The sequence below is a fragment of the Argentina silus genome (genome assembly GCF_951799395.1).
Source record: "Argentina silus genome assembly, chromosome: 1".
In the NCBI taxonomy this organism is placed as follows: Eukaryota; Metazoa; Chordata; class Actinopteri; order Argentiniformes; family Argentinidae; genus Argentina; species Argentina silus.
In genome coordinates this window covers 13,399,667-13,422,723 of record NC_139655.1, presented here as the reverse complement: position 1 = coordinate 13,422,723, position 23,057 = coordinate 13,399,667, and the positions used below count along the sequence as shown (strand labels likewise).

At 41.4% G+C, this 23,057-nt stretch overlaps 2 protein-coding genes across 4 annotated transcripts in view; both read right to left on the bottom strand.

The window, feature by feature from the left end:
• Positions 1-9: 9 nt before the first annotated feature.
• Positions 10-13,904, bottom strand: LOC310804736 (uncharacterized protein; the record flags this gene model as incomplete). The annotated part of the gene is made up of 37 exons (XM_083670054.1): positions 10-1,506; positions 1,810-1,867; positions 1,970-2,009; positions 2,158-2,229; positions 3,089-3,157; positions 3,289-3,339; positions 3,429-3,530; positions 3,796-3,921; positions 4,031-4,102; positions 4,266-4,325; positions 4,491-4,535; positions 4,634-4,732; positions 4,953-5,012; positions 5,133-5,189; positions 5,266-5,331; positions 5,421-5,495; positions 5,731-5,790; positions 6,155-6,211; positions 6,415-6,465; positions 6,546-6,647; positions 7,065-7,130; positions 7,243-7,395; positions 7,531-7,587; positions 7,825-7,869; positions 7,973-8,047; positions 8,167-8,202; positions 8,383-8,442; positions 8,805-8,867; positions 9,487-9,537; positions 9,691-9,756; positions 9,868-10,842; positions 11,004-11,060; positions 11,164-11,214; positions 12,569-12,628; positions 12,723-12,788; positions 13,250-13,354; positions 13,824-13,904. 37 exons carry the CDS (start codon positions 13,902-13,904, stop codon positions 756-758), a joined length of 4,140 nt encoding a protein of 1,379 aa, XP_083526180.1. The 3' UTR covers positions 10-755.
• A 7,748-nt stretch (positions 13,905-21,652) lies between these two features.
• ndrg2 (NDRG family member 2) overlaps positions 21,653-23,057 on the bottom strand; it is a 22,028-nt gene continuing 20,623 nt past the window's right edge. For 2 of the 3 annotated variants that reach the window (XR_014554362.1, XR_014554363.1), the window contains one exon: positions 21,653-22,313. The gene's annotated coding sequence lies outside the window, so the exon portion shown is untranslated. The other variant, XM_083675435.1, reaches the window with a different exon arrangement.

The following is a 23,057-nucleotide window of genomic DNA, read 5'->3' as shown; positions in this document are numbered from 1 at the left end:
GTAGGCCTACACGTAACACTACTGCACAAATCAAATAGATTTATATTTATAAACATTAAAACATTCTGCAAGCAGGACATATTGATTCAAAAGACTGGCAAATAAATAAAATATAAACAAAAAAGATCAGGTGGATCTAGCACATGCGTGTACACACACACACACACACACACACACACACACACACACACACACACACACACACACACACACACACACACACACACACACACACACACACACAGCTTGTTTCAAAATGGTGAGAGTGAAAAAAACGTATTTAATGAGTCATGAGTCTTGTCAGGTGACTTTAGCCAACAAAGACTAAACCACTAAGGAATGTGCAAGAATGTGCACAAGGCTGTAAACATATACTTGTATATAATCAGTAAAAGCATATACTTGTGATCAAAACCATACTTCACCACATAGTATCATCACAGTATGCCTTTGTAAATGTAAAAGCGATAGGCCCCTACTTGCTCTATACATACATCTTTGGTCAGAATGAAATAGTGTCTGACAGCTTACAACTTTGTCTTGCCTTGTCCTTGACTAGTTGCCAAGTTCCTTTTTTCCATCTTATTATGAAGGGGAACAATACACAATCAACTTTGACTTTGGAATGTCCTTACAGGTTTGTGTCTGCATAGGCATCACTATGACTTCAGAAACCATTCCCCAGTTTGTCCAGAAGAGGGGGATAGCATACCACATTACACATCTCATGCATGTGGCATTGAGGGAGTTGTCGTTCATATGTTTCCGTTAGCATCCTGCAGCTCCTCTCTTATAGCATTGAGCTCCACTAGCCCTTCATGCAGCATCTGAGCCACCTGCCTGATTTTAGCCACCACCTCCTTCTTACACCCCTTCTTCAGCTCGCGGGAGTCCTTGGCAAAGTAGTTATCCATGCCCTTGAAGAGGCCTCTGAGCGCCATCACGGCCCCCTCCGTCACCTCCCCAGCCCGGCCTGCAGGCCTGTCCACCAGGCTGACCATCTGCACAGCCCTCCTCACCTCCCAGTCCCCAGAGTAGTGCTGTGTCCCGGCCCGGAGGAAAGGATGTCCCCTCAGCCTCCACAGGCCCTGGAGGACAAACCTCAGGACCTTTGCCACGTCCTCCAATAGAGCCTCATAGTGCTCCAGCACCACCTCCATCTTCTTACAGTCATGCATGTTGTTGACGTTGTCCGAGATGGCCGCTGAGGCCGAGGTGATTCCGCCGGCCGCCGCCACGCCGACACCCACAGCAGTGATGATGAGCGAGGCGCCGAAGGTGAAGGGTGCCAGGGCAATGCCAGCAATGGCTGCCACGCCCCCGACGGCTGTGGTTGTGCCGCCGGTGATGTTGGCGATCTTGGCCTTCTTGTGGAAGCTGCTGATGTCGTCTGCGATGGCGAGGAGGGTGATGACGTGCTGCCACAGCACCTCGGCCCGCTCCGTGAACATCTTGTTGAAGACACGCAGGCCCAGGTGCACCTTCTCAGCCAGCTGGGTGAACGACCTGAGAGAGGGAGGGGGAGAAAGAGAGGAAGAGGTTAAAGGAGGGAAAGGAGATGGAGGGAGGGAGAGGTTGAAGGAGGGAGAAAGGAGATGGAGGGAGGGAGAGGTTGAAGGAGGGAGAAAGGAGATGGAGGGAGGGAGAGGTTGAAGGAGGGAGAAAGGAGATGGAGGGAGGGAGAGGTTGAAGGAGGGAGAAAGGGAGCAAAATATGGAAAGTGAGACGAGGAAAGAGAAGGAGAGAAAATACTTAATTTGATTTAAGAGTGGATATAGCAGGATATAGCATTATTATCAATGATATTACCTAGTCTCGTCTTTTTTTATGGTCTTGTCTTCATCATCTGAGGGTAGCTCATCCCATTCTGAGAGACAAGACAATAATCAGATTATAAATACATGCACTCTGTGTGTGTGTGTGTGTGTGTGTGTGTGTGTGTGTGTGCGTGCTGACTCATCTGACTCACGTTCCACTGTGTTCCACCACTCCATCAGACTGTCAGTGTCCTGTGAGACGAGAGGACAACCTTCATTCTTGGACATGTTTATTTATAATGACACAATTCTTTCAACAATGATCACCAGTACAAACAGGCCAGAATGGTGCAGGATATTGTGCTATGGTGTGAGACATTGTGACATCAAAGAGACTGACCCCCTCCTCTTTCTCCTCCCCCTCCAAAACACCTGCAAGTCGCTCATCCATCTGAGCAGACGACCACTCCGCCTGAGAAAGAGTGGAGGGGAGGGAGAGCGAGAGAGAGGGAGGGGGAGACAAAGGGAGGGGGAGAGAGAGAGAAAGAGAGAGAGAGATTATAGGTAAGGGAGGGGTGGAGGTGGAGAGGAGTGAGATATTTTTGAATAAGTTGCATCATTTTGTTGTGCATACCTTACTATACTTAACTTAGGGATCATCTTCATCTCCTGTCATAACAACCATGATCTTTGCTATCCAGGATCAGATCGACCTGGCTGATTTCCCCTATATTACTTAATGGTATCGTATAGATCTGACCCTGGATCGCTAAAAAGAATCTGGGTCATTCTGATCTTCATTCTAGAAATACTGGGCCCAGGATGCGATGCAATTCTCTCCCTCTCTCTCTCTCTCTCTCTCTCTCTCTCTCTCTCTCTCTATGGCTGCCTAACATCAGTAGCAGAACTGGTCCTGTCACATGTCTATAGAATGTATCTTGTATGGGAACAACTTAAATGCCCTCACCACAGTGGAATGTTTGATAGATGACACATAACAAAGCCAGTCCCATACCCACAGTTACAAATAGAAACAACAAAAACTGGTATTTGTTTAATTGTTCTTCTCAACCCTCGTTAACAATGACCACAAAAATAGACTGGAATACTGGAGTTCATTCCAATCCGGTTGGTCCAAACCCCCATCCCTAAGTGAGTCACCACATATGTTTGGCATGTTGGGTGAGGCAGGTAGTGTTAGTCATTTGATGAGTTTATCTACTGCTCTTGGCAGGTAGTGTGTCGGTCATTTGAGTAGTTTATGATATGTGTATTACTCCTGGTGTATTGAGTGTGTGTGTATTAGGCTGCTGGGTGTAAACCATGAGTACCTCTGCTGCCTCGGACATGTAGTAGTCACTAGACGTGGCTCCTGGTGGATACTCAGTCATTTCTTTACTCTGGGAGGAAGAGAAACAGAAACTAACAAACTTCAGAAAATATATGTTATTGCGTCATATTTTGCTAGTTTCTCGAACTAATTATGCTAAAGATTATACACAAGCGTGGGTGCGCATGCACACACACACACCTTAATTTCTCTGTGACGCTTCAGATGGGATTTAAATTTGGATGGCTTTTTCTGTTGAGGTGAGAGAGACTTAGATTAACACTGGTTGAGGTGACTGAGAAAAGCACAGTGAAAAGAGGGATATTAAAGGAGAGATATACCGCTTTGCACTCCTCCATTTCATTCTGTTCATCATCTTCATAGTCTCCTGGAGAGAAGAGATCTGCCCTTTTCTGATGATGGTCATCCTCTAGGAACCCCCCCTGGAGAAACACACCACAGGAACATGTCAACACACACAGCTCTGTATGAGTAAATTGATTATGTGCTGTACAGTAAGCTGTTTATGTTTGTTGTTTATGTATTTTGTTTACATGTAAATGCTGGTGCGCCACCAGTGGATTCCACATGATACTCTTTCACAAAGAAAATGTATACTATATTTATGCATGCACACACGTACACGTACACGCGCACACACACACACACACTTAACCTCAAAATATGAACTTCAAAAGATGCACTCACATTAGATTCTCGTTGAGGTGTGTAGCGGTCCGAACCAATCTGCATACTTTCATATAGGACTGTTTCCTGTGTTGTCTTGGATTTCTGTCGGTTCACAAGTGGGGCCTTGAATTTCGATAGTTTCTTCTGTTGAGGAAATAGGGATATTCATATCAGTATTCAGATGTATCAGATGGTTATAAAAGTTGATGGAGAGAAGGTGATAATCTACAGGAGAAAAATAGGAGAGAAATACCGGTTTGCAATCCTCTCTCTCATTCTGGTCTTCATCTTCAATATCCCCAGCACAGAATAGGTCTGCCCCCTTCTGGGGATCAGACAAGAGAAATAGAAAACTCAATTACCAAAATACCCAGTTTACAGATAGATGGTGTCACCATATTTGTTCTTTGTACCCAATAAATGTATTAGAGATTACACAGTGTAAATACAGCACAAATACATGGTCACACAGTCATAAGAGCTCAAACCTCAGATGGTGTTGGTGGTGAGTAGGGCCGTGCGCCTGCAGGTGCCCTCTCCTCAGGACTCTGCAAGGATAAAAGATAACACACTAACACACAATAATAAAAGATAACACACTAACACACAATAATAAAAGATAACACACTAACACACAATCGCTTCCACATTTTGGGTTTTGCAAAAAAACACAAACAAACTGCACAACCACACAAAAACTGACAACAAATTACCTTAGATCTTTGATGATTCAAATGTGGTAATTTCAATGGTTTCTTCTGTTGAGGAGGAGGTAAGTTTGGCATGTTATTAGGTTGAATGAAATACAGACAGGGAAGGGGGCAGAGAGAGAGATGTAAAAAGAAGAGAGGAATACCGGTTTGCAGTCTTCCATCCCGTTCTGTTCATCATCTTCAACCTCTCCTGCAGAGAAAAAATCTGGTCCCTTCTGAGGAATGTCATCATCTAAATAGCCCTGAAGAAACACATTCAAATCAACCATGAACTTCAGATACTGCAGATTTTTATCGTGCAGTACAGTAGGCTAAACAGTCCCTTGGTGTGTGGGTGAGGTGTGTAGCTCTTTGCCTCTTCCATATAATCAAAAAGGTCATCCTGAGAAACAATAAGCAAGTGTTAAAACAATAATATACAGAGTGCTTTACATATAGTACAAGCATACAAACTCACATTACCTTGGACTGCTTACGAGGTGTATAACCATGAGCACCTTTCAGTTCATCTTGAGGTTTATCCTAAGGTACACAGTATTACTATCATGAAGACATACATGCAGAAGTGTCCACAAACAAACAAACAAACAAACAAACAAACAAACATAGATAATGTAGAATAGATCATACAGAAATATATACCTTGGAGCCTCTGCAAGGTGTATACCCGTGAGCACCCATAGGTTCATCTTGGGAACCCTACAAGACAACAGTCAGTCTCATTCTCCACAAAAGACATGAAATTACAGAATGAAATACAATTTGCCCCTCTTACTTTTTTTAAAGTGATTGCATATCCTCTTTGAGGCACAAACTTAATCTTGACCCTCGTTGTTCTTTTCTGTTCAGAGAAAAGGAAGAACAAGTGAAAATGACAGAGTGGTGCCACATTCTTTTGAAAGACTAAACCTATAAACACAAAACACTTACAAATCCATGGTCACCCGTGCAATCATGCTCATCCTCCTTATCTTCCTTCTCAGGGTTTTCATTCAAACTTGTGTCCTGTACATCAAGAAATAACAAATATGCCATTACACAGCAATCTGCATTTGAACAATCGAACACAACATTCACAATAAAATCTTTTTTAGTTTCTAAGTGACAAACACAATGGTCTTACAGAAACTAAAGAAAAGATACCACACATTACCTCTAAAACACCCAACACATTACCTCTAAAACACCCAACACATTACCTCTAAAACACCCAACACATTCTAGAAACAGAAGGCTGTACCTCTGATCGGCGCGCCGTGTGGCCATTTGGACCGGTCACTTCTTCATGACTGCAGTCGTCCTAGGATATTATGACAGTTAGCATGTACTGTATTAGACTACAATATATGCCATTTAGCTGACACTTTTATCCAAAGCGACTTACATGGCAGTGAGTGCATACATTTCAGTATATATGGTCCCAGCAGAAATCAAACCCACAACCTAAGCGTTGTTAGCGCCATGCTCTACCAACTGAGCCACAGAGGACCACTAAATAGAGAGATTAATTCAGCTACTCTTGGAAGGCAATGGCAACTGTACACATCAAAAACATCTATTTATTGGTTAAAAAACTATGTGTTTTAAAAAGCCTTCACATCTGTATCAGACTGAACATATGGACATACAGAACAGTAGTACAAATGAGATACAGTGAAAAGTACCTTTAACCCTTGAGGTGTGTGTCCATTCACATTTTTCAGTTCATCTGTAAATTTATCCTGAGTAAAAGCAACAATGTAGATACAACGGTTATACAAAGAATTGCAGTTGCAATGACAGACTTCAGTAACGATTCTACACTATCATGTTAACCTTTATGTCACTTTAAAATGAATGGTCTTTATCCCCTAAATCAGTGTTTAATACTGCAAATATAGATTTTATATTTATCTGACACTCCTATGTCCAATATTAGGCCTACCTTAGATGCTCTATGTAATATCTGAGAGACCCGGTGTTTGAGGGGTTTCTTCTGTTGAGAAATGAGAATCTAGATCATCACTGGCTTAAGAGAAGGAAATAAAGGAGTAAAACAGGGGGAAATAAACATACCGGTTTGCAGTCCTCCATTCCATCCTGTTCATCATCTTCAACCATTCCTGCAGAGAAGAGATCTGCCCCCTTCTGAGGAAAGTCATCATCTAGAAAGCCCTCCTGGAGAGACACCACCACAGGAACACATCAACACTGATTCTGTCCACCAACAGACCTCACTCTCTCTAGACCTGTATTTATACACACCAGGGGAGGCTGGTGGAGGTAGAAACCAGAGGACGGGCTCATTGTAATACATGGAATGAAATGAACAATGGTAACATGCGTTTGATACCATTCATCATTACATGCATTACAATGAGCCCATCCTCTGAGTTCTACCTCCACCAGCCTCCCTGATACACATAGATAGACACTACATAATCTACACCGACTAAGCAGAGAGATGAATTCAGCTACACCGATAATGTCCAACAATAGACCGCTCTCTTTTTTTAGACTTGTTTTCACATAGACACACCTATAAACAGACACAAAGACCCATTACAGACTGAAAACACAAATATGCAAACACACCTTAGATTTATGTCTGGGTGAATGGAGGTCTGAAGCTTTTTCAAGACTTTCAGATGATAACTTCTCCTGGGGATAGACAAGAGCACACATCATTGTATCATAATAGGTCATTGTATCATAATCACTAACCACTGACGCGTGCGTATGTGCGTCCATTCACTCTCTCTCCCTCTCTCACCTTAGATCCTCTGTGATGCACAAGTGACATTTTGAATTTAAATGGTCTCTTTGGTTTTCCGTTCTCAATTTCATTCTGTTCCTGATCTTCATTCTCTACTGCAGAAAAAAGATCTGCTCCTTTCTGAGGGTAATCATCATCCAGAAAGCCTTCCTGGAGAATACATTAACATCAATAATATATCAGCACAAAGACACTATGACCAAATGTATGTACATGTGTGTTTATACTGGTATATCATTCTGACTTATCTGTCAAACATTGACCCCAAAAACACAACAAACTCACCTTCGACTTTCTTCTGAGAGAGTTACTTCTTGCATCCTTTGATTCATGGAATTTCTCCTAGACGAAACAGGAGTAGAGACATTTGAAAACATACACAACATCAACTGACTTCATCAGGTGTTTTAAAAAAACTCATTTGGCAGTTTACCTTAGACCCTCGCCGCAGTGTGCCACTGTCACCATCCTTCAAGTCATCAGCAAATTTATCCTACAGTTCAAGCACTGCTTGTAAACACATCCAATAGAATGTGAATACAATACAGTTTCAACAGAATTCTCAGTGTTTTGATTTACCTTTGATCCTCTTCTGGAAATAAACTTGAACATCCTCCCCTTTTTCTGAAATATGTTTAAAAAAAATATGAAAGTAGATAAAGAAACACATCAGAAAGAAAGATTTATAGAATGAGAATTGTCTTCATAAAGAGAAGGGAAGACGTACAGGTTTTCTATGTTTCCCAGAGCCATTATCCTCCAGCTCCTCTTCGCCACTTCCACCATCAGCGACCCTGTCCACCTGAGAGAGAGAGAGAGAGAGAGAGAGAGAGAGAGAGAGAGAGAACCTATTAGTTCCACTATAGAACTAATTCAGACTAAAACATACAGTGTAGCTGTGCTTCATCATGATGACTTTACCTTAAAGGACTCCCTCCGAAGCCTCAGCGTGCCAGACTAACAAGGGGAAAGACAATTCATAAATAAAACATTCTAGTGTAATACTATGGCTCAGCCAATGCCCATTAATAGACAATAGAGAATACAGGAGAGTAGTACAGTCAGTGGAGGAGAATGGCACTTTGCACATGAGAACCGCAAACAAGGAACATAATGCAGACAAACACATGTTCTTACAGGTTTCCAGTCAGGATGAATCTCAGGACTGTCCTCAGGCCAATCCTCCACACACCTCTCCTGTTCAGGAAGAGTTCATACAAAATACAGTTCACCACAAACAGCATTTAAAACAGTCAAACATTGTTGGGACACTGTTACCTCTTCAGATCACTTTCTTATCACCTCATCTAAATTATATTCTATTTGTTGTACACTACAGTACATGAGCACAGTATTACAGCTTGGTGATTTATCTGTACCACAAATACTGCTGACCAATTGTGATCAATCAACAGAAGATTCCATGTTTTTGTTTATACAATAGTCGCATGAAGGCATACACACACACACACACACACACACACACACACACACACACAGTACAGTACAGTGAAAAGCAGTGTCTCACAAAGCACAGCCTTTTACACTCAGTTACTGACCTGGCCAATAAGCAGAACGTTCTCAAAGGCACAGTAGTCTTCAACCTCTTCTGATTTATGGTCCTGTAAAACAACAATTCATCACCAAATCTACACTTCAACATGAAGAGAGCACTGCATACAACATTGCTTAAATCAACAAGGAAATCTACACCCATACCTACACCTGTCTACACTTCAATCTCTGTACAGTGAATTATAATGAGTCAATGTTGAGAGGAGAAATACAAAACAACAAACACTGTTTTATTAGCCATGCAATCAATTTGAATCAGTTGTTGGGATGTGGTCATTTTTATACACAGCCCGAGACGACACACACATGCACTGCACACCCACCCTATGAGACAACACATGCACACCCCCCCCCAGGGAGAACAGAGCTCTGGGCTCTGGCACAGGGTCAGCCATCTTGGGCACCCCTGGAGCAGTTAGGAGTTAATGCCATGCTCAAGGGCACCTTAGATATGAAGCCAGCAACCGTCCGGTCACCAGCTAGCATCCGGCTCCCTCCTGGGGTGGGGATTGAACCAACGACCTACCGATTGCTGGCTACCTAGGCTACCTGCCGCCCCTATGCATTACTAAACATACTAATGGGTGTAAGGTTAGTGTGAGGTGAATCATTGAGGTGAATGTTTTTTATATGACCTGTACTGACTGGCATATATAGTAGACTTACCTGAGCAGGGTGCTTGGTGCAAGGAGCTGGTTTAGGAGTCCTCCGCTCAGGCTACAGAAACGCAACAGAAACTGAATATCTGACAGACATTATATTACAGAAACTGAATAGACTGACAGACATAACAAATATGACATATTTCACAATAGGTAGAGACAGAGATGAAACCTGTATCTAATCTGACATTGGGTTTCGCATTCATACATGATTTGGAAGCATGGGTGGTTTAGTCCGAGGTGCTGGTCTGGGAGGACTGCTGGAGCTTTTCACCTGAGACATGTCAACATTGACAATTAGAGAGAGGTTGGTCACATAGTACTCAAGTGATATCATCTACAGTTTTAGAGGAGCTTCTTCAGAGGATAGAGGCTTGTGAATTACCTGTGTCAATCCAGAGGGTTTAGGTGTAGGGGACATGGCTCTGGCCTGGGGCGTACCATGTTTCAGGCTGGAGGGGGTGGACGGAAGGAAATTATGTTTGCTTCCATGAGGGGTAGTCAGGATAATATCATATTGTTTATCTGACCGGGTCTGATGGACGGATTGCTGTGGGTTTAAAGGCTTGTGCTTGAAGAGGTCAGGAGTCCTCTCAAACGATGAAGACGGGAAGATGTCAGATATGCTTGGAGAGGAGGTCTGAAATATGTCATAGCTCTTGTTAGCGGGTGAGGACTGGAAAGTGTCTTGTCCCTTGGGGGGGAAGCTTTGAAAGATGTCTGTGGTAACGTTGGAGGGAGTTTGGAAAAGGTCTTCAGACTCAAAGGGAGGAGCTTGAAACAGGTCCTGTCCCTTAGAGAAAGTGGGTGGGAAGAGGTTTGTATTGGAGGTCGAGGCTTGGAAGAGATCTTCTCCCTTAGTGGATGAAGCTTGAAATAGGTAATCTCCTTTAGTAGGAAGGGCTTGGAATAGGTCCTCTCTCTTTGTGAGAGGGGCTTTGAATAGGTCATCTCCTTTAGTAGAAGGGGCTCGGAATAGGTCATCTCCTTTAGTGGGAGGTGTTTGGAATATGTCTGTTGTCTTTGAAGGTGGGGTTTCGAAGAGGTCCTGTGGCTGAAAGGGAGTGGTCCTCGGGGCATCCGGAGTGTCAGATGGAGGTACTTTTTGAGAGAGGGATGCAATTTTGAAAAGATTTGGTGTCTGTTTGAAGGACATTTTGGAAATGTCCGTTTGCTGTTCAGACGGTGTGGTTTGGAGGTTGGCGCCAGTCTGGCTGTCAGGCTTGAGGTCCAGTGGCGTGCTCTGAAACTCAGGCGGAGGAGCAAAGATGGCAGCCAGACTTTGGTCATGTAAATCTTCATGAGCCCCAGAATTCTGACTCTTGTTGTCGTTTTCATCAACAGTCATAATGCTGGAGTCCTGTGGATCAAAGGACCATTATCAGAATTTATCACATAGTAGAATAAAAACACATCACAATAATCAGCTATAACAATAATCAATAATATAGCATTTGATGATTTTCCTACAACCATAAAAATCATATAGTATAATAGAAATTCTATGGCAATACTACTTACTTTGAAGTGAGCACAGAATGGATTCACTTTAGAAAAGCCTCCATTGATGCCTCCATTCTGTGAAAGAAGGGTGAGAAAGAGACAAGGAGGAGTTGAACGGTTCAACTTGGTCATGCATTAGATTCTTACCACACAAACACCTGTGTCCAGCAAGCTTTACCTGAGGGGACGAGTAGAATGGATTCCATGGACTCCCATCCATCATATCATTCTAGGAGGATGTGAAAGTGAGAGAAAGAAAGAGAGAAAGAAAGAAAGAGAGAGAGATTAAACGTGTTGATTGATTGACAACAGGTGACTGAGAGCAGGCTCACATAAATCAAGATGGAGATCGGTGAAGTGTCCCTTTACGCAGTCACACACCAGCATATTCACTTCTCAAACATGATCCAATCAGATCTGAAGAAATCATTCACATGATCACTCTACAACAGGATCACGTTCAATATTAACAAAACAGAGGAAAATGCTTTCAAATGACGAACGGCTTACCCAAACTCGCCCAATATTCAAAATGTTTTCTCCTACTTTTTTACAACACTTTTTATGCAAAGTCCTCCTTTTGGCTTGATTGATGTGCCACATTGCTTGATTGATGTGCCACATTGCTTGATTGATGTGCCACATTGCTTGATTGATGTGCCACATCACTTGTGCAGGCACAAGAGAGCTGTCAATGTCTCATATTTATTCTGGGCTTTAGATTTGCCTTTGGAGTTTCCTATTGGTGTCTGTCAACATGAGGACCAAAGAGGTGTCAATGAAAGTCAAGGAAGCCATTATTAGGATGAAAAATCTGAAACATAGCCAAAACCTGCTAAAATAAAGTTTGGAATGTCATTAAAAAGAAACAAAATCACTGGTGAGCTCAGCAATCGCAAGCGGGTTGGTAGGCCATGGAGAACTTCCACAGTGGATGACCGAAGATTGCTCACCATAATTAAGAAAAAAACAAAAACAACTGTCCCACAGATCAGGAACACTCTCCAGGACATAGGCATGAATGTGTCAGAGACTACCATCCGCAGAATAAGTCACCAGCCAAACTACGCTTCCAAGTGCAAACCACAAGTTATCCTCAAAAAAGATGGTCAGGTTACAGTTTGCTAAAAAGTACCTAAAAAGCCTGCAGAGGTCTGGAAAAAGGTATTGTGGACAGATAAGATGAATATTATCATGGACCAGACTGATTGCAAGACGAAATTTTGGACTGGCCAAGTCAATCTTCAGATTTAAATCCAATTCAACATGCATTTGATTTCCTAATGATAAGATTTTAGGCAAAAAGACCTCAAAACAAACAACTGAAAATGGCAGCAGTACAGGCCTGGCAAAGCATCACGAGAGAAGACACCCGGCGTCTGGTGGGGTCAATGGGTTGAAGACTTCAGGGAGTTATTGCATGCAACGGATTGTCCACCAAATACTAAACATGAGTGCTATTTGGACATTTGAGAAATCTGTCCCATTACTTTTGGGTACCCTGAAATACAAGCAGATGCCTCCAAAGTGGTTTAAAGCAACGTTGCAAGTAATTGAAATGTTGCCCTATACTGAGGACTAACCTGCTTGGCATGGGAGTCATTCATGGAGGAATCACTGGATTCAGATGTGGACTGGAGAGTCTGAAAGAGAGAAAGAAAGGGGGAGATGAATAAAGAGAAAAGAGGAATGTGTGTGTGTGTGGGGGGGGGACGGGGGCTTATTAATTGTGTTTACCTTGTACTGTTTGTGGAAGGGGCTTTGGGAGACTCTCCTCAGCATCCCTTGTAATTTTATAATACTCTGAAAAACATGAAGTGTAAACATGAATTGACTGATCATACTGCATGGTGGATAAATATACAGACGTGTTTCTCCTCTGTCTAAAGCCAATTAAAATAAAGTAAAGCTAATTTCCAATCAGTTAGAGAAGGCCACTGCATAAAGCCACATCAGACAACCTAATATGCTCTCTAAATTAATCCAGGTAGTAGCCTAGAAGATGGTGGGTGACTTCCTCTTGAGGCTATGCAATAGGTCTACAGGTATGCCAACACTGCATAGGTACTTAACCTATTAAGTACCTGACATCACTAGCTAAAGAGTAATAGCTCATACATGTAAATTGTTTACATATTTTGTAGTCAACAACATGCTTTGAAAATAAAGTGCAACATTCTCAATATTCCCAAACCTTTTCATGGCGGAAAAAGAACAGGGGCATTTTTCTCCATTCTGCTCACCCACCCGTAATCTCCACTCACCGGTCGTCTCTCCCCCGGCTGGAACCCCTCCACGGCTTTGCTCTGAGCCCCCTCCACCTCCACCTCCACCTCCACCTCCTCCTGCTTCTGCTTCTGCTCCTGCTCCTGACAGAGAAACATCATCAACCCAGGAAACGAGAAGAATATTCACAGAAAAGTTTAACTAATTCCGAAAAATGTTACGTTTTTCTCACTCCAAATTAAAGTACAACGAGTTCTAACGAGTATTTCGGATAAATTACAATTTGACACTTGCGTATCTTACGCACGTGTCCATAATTTCCATGCCATTAATTAAGACGGGCGTGGTGAAATGTGTTTGTTGATAAATTAGCTTACCATGTGTGTATGCTTCACTTCTTAATACTGTCACACTATTCTAACAAACGGCGATATGATCTCGCTGCTGGTTACCCAACTTGTATTTCAAACTGTTTGGGCACTTTACCCCGCAGATCGCAGCTGCACTCACGGATGATTGACAGCGTCAACCTTTGCTGTTCACTCTTTCATGTTGTTTACAATGTTTTGGCCCTCCCATTCAGATTCCATCTTAGCTAAAATGCGATCCGACCAGTTGCCCGGGCCCGCGGGAACCGGGCGGTACAGTCCTGACGAGCAGTCCTGACGTGCGGGGGGTGTTGCGTTTCGACATACTGTAGAAGTGAAGGTAGTTTGGATAGTGTTTAATATCATAAGTGCTTTCTGTGTATACAGAAATACCCTATCTATCTATCTATCTATCTATCTATCTATCTATCTATCTATATCTAATATCGTCACCAGTCATGTCCTCAAGAGTGGCATTTCATCTTGCAACGTGGGCTATGATGACAGAGCCTGTCAAAAGCCAAACAATTTGAAATATTGTTAAACTTTGTGATCTCAACTACTGTACTCAAAGTGTGGTAGAAAGGAGCAAGCTGCACATTATCGCTGAGCATGTAGGACTACTTGATGACAAAATACTGTGAGTGACTGATTTAAGGCTGTAATTCTAATCAACTTTGGCCTAACACTTCTATGCTGCTCCAATGACCAGTGAAAAGCCTGCTGTTTACTGTAATGTATGCTCAAGGCCTTGAGGCAACTCAGGCTGGGTTACCCATTCATAGTAGTGCCTTGCTGTGGTTTGTAAGCGTACTATATTTTGGGAGGGGAAGGTATGAAGTTGAATTGAAGTTGAATTGTGTTAGAAATTATTTTTTATAAAAACAGTTGCATTATAATGCTCAATAGCAGACGAGTAAATAAAGCTATTCAGTTCTTTATTTAGGGTGATTAAATTTACTAATTGTATTTGATATTCCATATGCAAATCAATTGAATTAATATGTTTTTTAATCATCTGAAATGTACTAATGTGATGGCCTGTTGATAAATGAGAGATGAATCAAGCATTAGTTCCATGGTACTTGGATTAATACATGAAGAGGTAAGGGCCAGGTCATCAAGAAAGATGTTGCAACACACGCTTACACAAAGAGCTATAGTGGAATAGTACCAGGCTAGGGAGGACATACCAGAGTAGGTATCTTATCTCTTACAGGGTGCTGACTCCGCAGCTGGGACAATGGTGTGACCAGCCCGTGAACAACAAGGGATGCCAAGTCTAAACCATGGTTCCTCCCCAACCAAATAGCCAATCATAATCATTTTGTATTCTGTAAATACTTTGTTTGACTGTTTGAATGCATCCATTTTTGGAGGGTTGGTTACAGATTAACAGCTTGCTGACTGTGATTTTCTTCGCCAAAAGTGGTCCTTGTACAAGCCTAGAATTCTGACATATAAATAAATAGCTAAAAGTAAGAAGTAGTTTGTCTTCTCCTTCAAATAAAGAACACGTTTTCTGACAATTGCTGAAATATTTTAGCATACAGTTTACATGCAGTTCACCCCACTTTCATGCATAGTTGCCATGTATGCAGATTTTCGAGCCCAGAGAGGAGAGAATGTTGACATCCTGTCCAGTTCCCCAGTTCTAGTTGAGAGACTTGGTTGAATGGTGTAAGTTTTACAAATTGCTCAACGTAACAGTTGACTGCAACACAAACAAATCTGTTGATACAGACTTGAAGAAGTGTTACAAGTGTCAAGTGGTGTATGGCACGGCTGAGGATTTTCCTGGAGACTGGTTGGAGCACAAGTTCCAGAGGAAGGAGGTATGGAATCAAAGACAGTTTCAATGTGCTATCGTAGATGAGGTTGACTCACTGATGTTAGATAAGGGTTTTCAGATGGTCTACCTAAGCAGTGAAATGCCTTCTATGCAACATCTTAATGTGGTCTTGTCATTAATATGGTAAACAGTAAACCAATATAGGCGGTTGGACTCTGAGAAAACAACAGGACCCATCTACCCCTTCCATCAAATTGTGTTTGAAAGATGCTGATGAGTTCATCATCCTTCAGATGCCTTACGACACAGGTACAATTCCGAAAGGATCTGTCAGAAATCTCAAGAAAGATCCAACTCTGATACTGGAAAGCCTTAAGTGTCAGTGCAAGCAAACTTTTGGAATTGGACGACTCCAAGATCATTGGCAAATGTCTTCAGGCTGGAGATGTCATTATAGCCACAAAACAAGGTGTTGGAATGGTTTAGGGTGAACATAAAAGAGGCGGTTGAGAAGCTACAGAAGGCTGGAAACATGGGTGGGAATGTAAAGGTGGATGAGCAACGTGTCTACTTCATGGTACCGTTACATCATCTCATCCCTGTGGAGGTTTTCATAGGACAACAGATCACCCGGGTCCTGTCCATGCTAGACAGAGACAGCAGCAGGCGAATGGCCCCCACTTTGATGTTCTGGGAGAACTGCTGGGCCTTCAGTCTCAGGGACTGACTGTGATATTCACCTTAGATACTGTGTTCTCTCAGGGAGTCTTTTTATCAAAGAAACCCTGATTGTGCTTGATGAAGTCTTCAGGGTCACCTATCATTACATTTCCATAACACCCTGGGGTACACCAAAGACCCATGAGTGGCCCACTTATTTTCGTTGCATTATCAGTGACGAAAGCTTTCAAAGACGCTCATATTCCAGTTAGTGATTGGTCATACATTAGCAGATTGATAAAGCACATGTATCCTCTGTTATGGTTGCATAGATTATCCTCTTACATGTACATTTAGGGAAAAACAAGTTAAACACAAGAAGTGCAACCTCCTACTGTAGTTTTATTACTGTAAAAAGGAATCCAATTTCTTTCTTTATAACTTTTTCTTTCTTCTTTATGATTCCTTGCATTGCATTTATCTCCACTCTGTATGATGGACATAACATTCACAGTGACATTTGACAATCCATTGTCTTAGTACAAAGATTGGTTTTATTTCTAAATAACTAAAACAATCCTTACATATAATGTTTTGACATAAACATTTTTCACATTTCCCAAAAAGAGTAAGCTAAATTTGTGTTTGTATGTGTGAATCAGGGGAGGCTGATGATCAATTATCCCTGATACCTTGGCACACAATAATCTATCTCCCTGAAAGGCTTATACTCTCCCTACAGTTTTACCTCAGGATATACTATACTGTCCCCACTGGACCTAACAGTAATGTGGTGAGTAGCTTATGATGGGGGGGTTCTAATTAGTGTGACAGGCCTCACTTGTTACTTTGTTTCTTAGTGGACAACTATAGACTACTAACTCTACAATACAGCATTTTAGTATCTTTTTAAATGTCAGCTGTTTTCAAAGTAGGAAAATGAGTGATTGAGAATTGTAAATGTCTATCCCTTGTACAATAGATGTACAGTACATTCATGCAGTATGAATCTCAGTTTCCTCTCAATACAACTGATGTTATCTTGTCTCTTTCTTATCTTAGACGTAAGCTTCATCTACATGGATGCCAAGGAGATCCATGAAATTAATTAGGAGCAAAAACAGACAACTCTGTGTTTAACTGCAAAAGTAACATTTAGCCAGGGTTTTTTCAAGCAAGGTGAATATAAATATTATCCTTCCTGCCCTGGAAATCTTTCAGAGAGCAAAGTGTCTCCCCCACTAGTGGAATAACCTTTCAAATACCTGTGTAACAATTTCCCATGTAGAGGACATATTGGATGTCCTCATGTGGCCTACAATACCCTCACACATAGGTTGACAACATACTGGTAACGTATAGTACAAAGTTGTATATAGTTAACACTTATTTGTAAAATATATGCCATGAAGCCTATCTGTGCTTTAAATTGTAGAAGTTTCCAGGCCAAGTTTACACCAACTCAGGAAAGAATGACAAATATTTTTTAAATAATTCAAGAAATGCCCTCCACCATGGAATGGTCACAGCTGGCACAACAGGTCAAATTAGCGCAACAGAGGTTCAGAGAGTGGAAGAGTTGAGTGATGGAGTTGTGTGTAGAGTAAATACATTGAATTCAGTGTTATTAGACCTAAAAAATGTCCTTGGCAAAATCTATGGCACTTCCACAATCAGTCAGACTCAGATCAGGGAAATCGAAACAAGCTTCACTAGTTATATCAAGCAAGCAACTAAGCTAAGTGAGCAGGTTAAAGACTTCAAAGCTAAAGTCTTCAGGCTACATCTTAACAGTCCCTCTTAAAGACCGCTTCTCCCTCACTACCCCCCCTATACTAACCCTAACCCCAACCCTAGGGACCTCTTCACACCCGCTACCCCCCCAGTACAAGTTCTCTCCTGCTAATAAAATAAATAAAAAATAAAATAGCCTACTGGCATTATGACTGCCTATGGCCCCTGGTGTGAGCATTGATTACTTTGTCTTATGATGACTGTTGGATAGATGATTCACTTACTTAAACAAATGTATTGTTGTTGGACCTTTACTTCCCTGTAAAACACATGTGGGTGCACATCAATACCAAATGTTATCCATTGTATAAATATTGTAGATGAATAGCTAATGCTGGAAAATACAAAGTATTTTGTAGAAGTTATTACATTTGTAGTTTAAAAGGAATGAATATCACAACACTTTGGCAATAGGTCAGTCAGTCTCATTAAGGTTTGTGCGAGAAATGTGACTTTTTTTCCATGTTGATCATCAGTCTTTGATGTTCATGATGTCCTAAGTTTTTATACTGCACATCCTCATTCTCAGCAGCACCAATAGGACCAGAGGGCCCACATTGAAACACCTGTGAACACACACACACACGCACACACACACACACACACACACACACACACACACACACACACACAGAAATAAATAAGAAACAGAAAGAGTTACTGTATGTATACATTGATTGTATTTTGCGTATCATAACAAATTTAGGGTTAATTCTATGAATGTAAGTTTTGAGATCCCTCACCAATGAGTGTATGTTTGAAGTACAATTTGAAGGAGGAGTTGGGTATGGTCTGCCCCAGGTTATTATGTTGTGCAGGTAATGAATTGGAGCTTGAAGTCACTGTCACAACAGCACTATTGTCCGCCACAGACTTAAGAGAAGAGCTGGTTGGCACAGTGTATCCTGATACTGTAGAGTTGTTGTTAGTGTCAGTTACAGTAGATGTGATTGAAGTGATGTTGGCTGTTGAGACAGGTGGGGCTGTTGAGACAGGTGGGGCTGTTGAGACAGGTGTGGCTGTTGCAGATATGTTTGTAGCCACAAGCGGAGTTGTTTCTTGTGAGTTTGTTTTAGCATTTGTTATTTTATTTCCAGGGATGTTTGTTGCCAATGGGGTGCTCGTGGAGACCAATGTGGTTGTAGGTGGTGAGTTGGTTGTTGCACTTGTTTCGATAGCTACAGATACTGTTGTAGCAACCTGAGTGGCTTTCTCAAGTAGGGTGGTTGAAGAACCAAACATTGTTGTAGGTGATGTGTCAGTGTTGATGTGTTGTGGTAACATTGTTTTGGCATTGACAGACATAGTTGTAATCACTGGAGTAGTTTTTTTTTTTTTTTGTCTGCACCTCTTTAACTTATTTGGGCGTATAACATGACCTCCTTTTCTTGTTGCTTTAGCCATAAGATGTGTAGGAACCTGAGAGACTGTTGTTACGGCTCTGATGGTTGCTAAAGTTGGGGTGGTTGTAGGAGCAAATGTGGTTGTAGGTGGAGTGTCGGTTGTAGCATCTGGAATGGTTGTGGCCACTGTATCCTTCTGGGATATAGTTAAGGCCAGAGTGGTTCTATCATGGTCTATGGCGGTAGTTGTTGCAGTGGTGGTTGTAACAGGAGAAATAGCTGCATATTTGGTTGTAGTAGCAGGTGCGGTTGTAGCAAATAAAGTTGTTGTTGTTGTTGTTGTTGTTGTTGTAACTGCATACGTTGTTGTAGCTGAGTGTTCAGTTGTAGCTACAGCACAACAGGTTGTAATAGCTGGGATGACTACACCATCAGACGTTGTAGTGGCTGACGGCGGTGTAAATGCTAATGTAATTATTCCCCCCAGTATGGTTGTTGTTGTTGTTGTTGTTGTTGTTGTTGTTGTTGTTGTTGAGTTTGTAGTAGAAATGGTGATGGGGGTTGTAGAGGGAGAGGTGAAGGTTGTAGTAGCAGTGTCTGTAGTGGTGGTGGTGGTTGTAGTTGTAATAGGACCGGTGGTAAGAGTGGTTGTACTAGTAGTAGTGGTAGCTGTAGTTGTATTAGGAGGGGTGGAGGTTGTAGCAGCAACAGTGATTGTAGTTGTATGAAGAGGAGTGAAGGTAACAGTGGTGGTTGTAGTAGTTGTGGATGAGGTTCTGTTTTTCCCTTCGCAGATGGACATTCCCCAGCAGAGTAGAAGACAAGTGAAAATGACTATCAAACGCTCCATCTGGAAAAGTTGCAGAAAACGGGGAATATCTATTTAGAGTTTATAATGGTGATATTCATTCGCATGTTATACAGTACAGTACAAACTTTCAAGATAACGTCGATATATAAGATCAAATTAAATCAAAGTTTATATGCACAGGATACACATGTAATGGTACAAAAAGGTACAACACAATTCAATGAGTATATATGTTCTATATACTAAATATCAAAAGAACTACAGGATATGTATCAAGTAGTGATCGTAGAAGGCCTAAAAGGTTGGCCTATACCTCAGAGGGGTCTTGTGGTGAAGTGTGTGGGATGGTCCAATGAGGTCTTCAGAATGAGAGACAAATTCTCTCTTATTTCTTTCCCATATTGTTGAATTGTTGATAAAAATTTAAGGACACAAAATCACACAGGCGCATTTAATTTCCAAAATAGTGCACAGATAAATTGATAACTTGCCTATATATAGCAGTGTCAATGTCTTTAAACTAAAAGTATGAATTCATTTACAGTCATGAATTCATTTATAGTACAATCGGAATGCACTTACTATTTTTAATAGTAACTCTATAGCATATATGCTGTAGTTATGATTGTATACTTTTGAATCAGATCTATGTTGTGCTTCTTACCTTCACAGTGAAGATGACGCCCTAGATCAGTTCCCACCGAGCAGTACCCTTTTGTTCTGGTGTTTGAAATTCTCCTTCAGTTCTTTACAAAAATGTAAAAGCTGATGCTAGTATCAATACTCCTTCAAAGTTCTGCAACTCTCCTTCAAATGTCAAAAATGTATTTTTTGTTGTAACCTTGTAAAAAATACTAAACTATCTTACCTTTTATTATCTCTTCAATTCTTCAAGACCAGCCAGGCCAAACAAATCTCCAAATCTTTATAAGATTCCTTATTCCATATCAGTAACTTGTATATACAGATATCCTCCCTGTCAAATGGCTAAAGGCACCCTCAGGCTCTCCTGTGGTATGTCTGATCATGATATGCTTATCAGCGTTGACAGCTATTTGAGATGTGAATAGTGAATGGAGAATAATAGGTTTAGAGTCGGGCTGCGTTTGGATTGTCCAGAAAGTGCTACCTCTTTCCTATTCCTTGTAACTTTTCCTTGACCTCCCTCATAGACTTTGGCTACTGAGGTCGAGGAAAAGTTACAAAGAAAGGAAGGATTGTAGACAATCGGAACACAGCCTAGGTTCTTCCGACTAGGTAGCAACCTGGTGTGACACAACATGGAACTGCATGTGAGATTACAGGGTAATAACAGGGTTTAAGGTTAGAGGAGTCAGGTTTCCCCTTACTTGGTCAGGACCCCCATTGTTCTTTGTACAATTGTGTGTGTGTGTGTGTATATTAGCAACGTAGTGAGCAATGCCAACAGTGAAGATGAATGGAGATGTTGGCGGAAGAGGGTTGAGCTGAACCTTAGTCATTACTGTAATCACAAGTGTGCTCGCGAACACACACACACACACACACACACACACACACACACACAATATGTATGCACACATTATGCATTCAGTTTACACACAGAGTTCTTTGTTTTTACCCCTTATGTTCCACACAAAGAAAAAGGACACGGCAATTCCATTATAAACAAAACAGCAGTCAAGATTTGTCTTACCTTTTATTAATACTTACGTTTATTTTGTTTAGGTTGTTCATTGTATTACACAGAGAAATTAGCCACACATGTAAATTTGATTGTATTCGGTTATCTTTTATGTTAATAATTATATTATTCTCCCATTTCTGAGCTAAACGCTAAAAAAGTTACACAAGAACTATCTTAGCACACTGGGACAGTAAACTAACACTTCACAGAGAAAAACAAAATTGTAAAAAAAACTAAAAAACAAGGAGTAAATGAGTATGATCAAAGGAAAAAAAGAATAAAACAAAAACAAAATGGACAAGCATGTACTCACACAGCCCTGCCTCGCTCTCAAACAATAAAAGAACCTCCCATTTTCCCCTATTTGGTAAACTGTTAGGCTCCACCCTTTTCCATTTTTTGGTATAGGCTCCCATTCCTGAAAACTTGAATCTCAGCCTAATCATCTCATTTACATTCTGCTCTTCACTCCTCTCTTCATCATCTACCAACCTGTCTAGACATTTTCTAGAACCAACCTTTCAAAACATTTTCTAGGAACATCATACCTATCATCACCATCATAACCATCATCATCATCGTCATAACCATCATCATCATCGTCATAACCATCATCATCAGCAGCAGCATCATCTTCATCATCATAACCACCATCATCCTCAAAATGCCTGTTGATTACAGTCTCAATTGTGAGTTCTCAGCTGACTCATCACCCTCATCAACAGTTCCACACTACTCTACGTTAACAAAGTGGGCTAGGGAGAGGAGCAAAGAAGAACAGAAAAACAAACGAGGGACTTCAAACAGATTTGAAAAATCTAAGTAATACTTTTTAAAAAACATGACACCGCATGAATGATTGCACACAACTAAGCACTAAACACACACACACACACACAAGCACACGGGCGCACACACAAACGCACACACATACACGTCACAAATACATACACACAGCTCTCCAAGGGTTTTCTAATTGGGTCCTTTAACAGTGTCTTCCGTCCATTGGTTCTATCAGGGCAGTGTTACGCTTAACATGGATGTGCTATTACAATGTGTCACAATGAGATTCAGCTTGACTGAAAGTCTATTACAGTCATATAGCTCAGTTGTAAACCTCTTATTATATTCTATAACAGCACTATGACTCTATAGTCTATCTGTGCTTTCGTAATACACACAGAGGAAAGTGACTATAATCCAATCTCAAATGACACCCCATTTCTTACATATGGCTGGAAATAGTGCACTGTAAAGAATAGGGTGAAACAGAGAGGAGCTCTCAGTTTCAGGAGCATGTACAGTACTGAGCAGGACTCTAGGCTTCGTGTGCAGTGGATATTCCCTGTTGGCAGTGAAGGGGCTGGTTCATTGTCAGGTCATGGGAAGGTCGCAAGGCTAGGACACTGGTA